The sequence below is a fragment of the Hibiscus syriacus genome, unplaced genomic scaffold, assembly GCF_006381635.1.
Source record: "Hibiscus syriacus cultivar Baekdansim isolate YM2019G1 unplaced genomic scaffold, ASM638163v2 tig00110647_pilon, whole genome shotgun sequence".
NCBI classification, from domain to species: Eukaryota; Viridiplantae; Streptophyta; class Magnoliopsida; order Malvales; family Malvaceae; genus Hibiscus; species Hibiscus syriacus.
Window position 1 is genome coordinate 1091672 of NW_024062811.1, and position 1200 is coordinate 1092871.

The following is a 1200-nucleotide window of genomic DNA, read 5'->3' on the forward strand; positions in this document are numbered from 1 at the left end:
CAAAGATTCTAATATCATACATTTTGTTCACACCTTTTCTCTAATCCCAAGATCCGCCTCTCTTAACCCATTTCACACTCTAAATTCATCTCATAATTAATTAATTACGAGGTTATAATCTTGGTCCATCTAACGAATGGATGTTATAAAAAGGATATTTTTAATATATATGATATTAAAATTTTAAATATAAAATTAAATTAATAAAAAAAATATATCTAATTATAGAAAAAAAAAATTAAAATTAGTAAGAATATGGTAAGCTAGAAGCCATGTCAATTCAGCTGCGGATATGATCATCCGCCGTCTAATCTGGGGCCCTTTTTAAACAGCCTTGTAATCTTAATTCGGTCAACTAACCATGCTGTCAGTTTTCGACGTAATTGCATAGCTCAATACCTTGCTCACCTCTATTCTTTTCTCTATAAATACTGTGACCATTTCCATGTTCAAAACCTCCGGTCTCTGTGTTATTACAGATAGAAGGCAATTAAGAAACCACAGCTAAAGAAAGATGGGGAATTTTATTAGACGCGAAAGGTCATCTTGGGCTGATGACGAGCACTGGGGGTCTTTGGAGTCGACTCGGATGGATGGAGAGATTAACATTACGGACAACAACAACAACGAGTTGGTCGGCGGAAAACGAGATGCGAAAACCAGAGAGGTGAAGATAATTATTTCCAAGACGGAGCTGGAGCAATTGATGCAGAAGGTGGACACACGAGGTTTAACTCTGGAGCAACTACTCTTAGCCAGGATTGTCAAGAGTGGAGAAGACTTATTTTTGTTTGAGCAATCTCGTTCCTGGAAGCCGGTGCTACAAAGTATTCCGGAACTGAATGATCTATGAATTTCTTCGTCCTTTCCCTCCATTCTCTCTGGGTTTGATCATCTTGTAATGCCTTCAAACACGACAATTAGCCTGGAAATCGTTCGTCATTTAGTTAAGGTTATTGTACATATAGATTAGGCCATTTTCTACTGTTGATCATGTGTATATGGGGTGAATTCACGAGATAATGTTCTCGATTTTTTTTTTTCACGATATGGTGCACATCCCAGATTAATTGCTGGGATGAGGTGAATTCTACAGTGGTCTTGGAGGTCGCCATGGCATCCGGGCGACCTTGGAGGTCGCCATGGCATCCGGGCGACCTTGGAGGTCGCCATGGCATCCGGGCGACCTTGGAGGTCGCC

The 1200-nt window shown here is 39.9% G+C and overlaps 1 protein-coding gene across 1 annotated transcript; it reads left to right on the top strand.

The window, feature by feature from the left end:
* The first annotated feature begins 514 nt into the window (after positions 1–514).
* On the top strand, positions 515–853 carry LOC120137066. The gene has a single exon (XM_039152925.1). It carries the CDS (start codon positions 515–517, stop codon positions 851–853), a length of 339 nt encoding a protein of 112 aa, XP_039008856.1.
* The last annotated feature ends 347 nt before the right edge of the window (positions 854–1200 follow it).

Bases quoted from the DNA above. Each gene is read 5' to 3' on its own strand.
- LOC120137066 (XM_039152925.1), top strand. From the start codon at position 515: ATGGGGAATTTTATTAGACGCGAAAGGTCATCTTGGGCTGATGACGAG.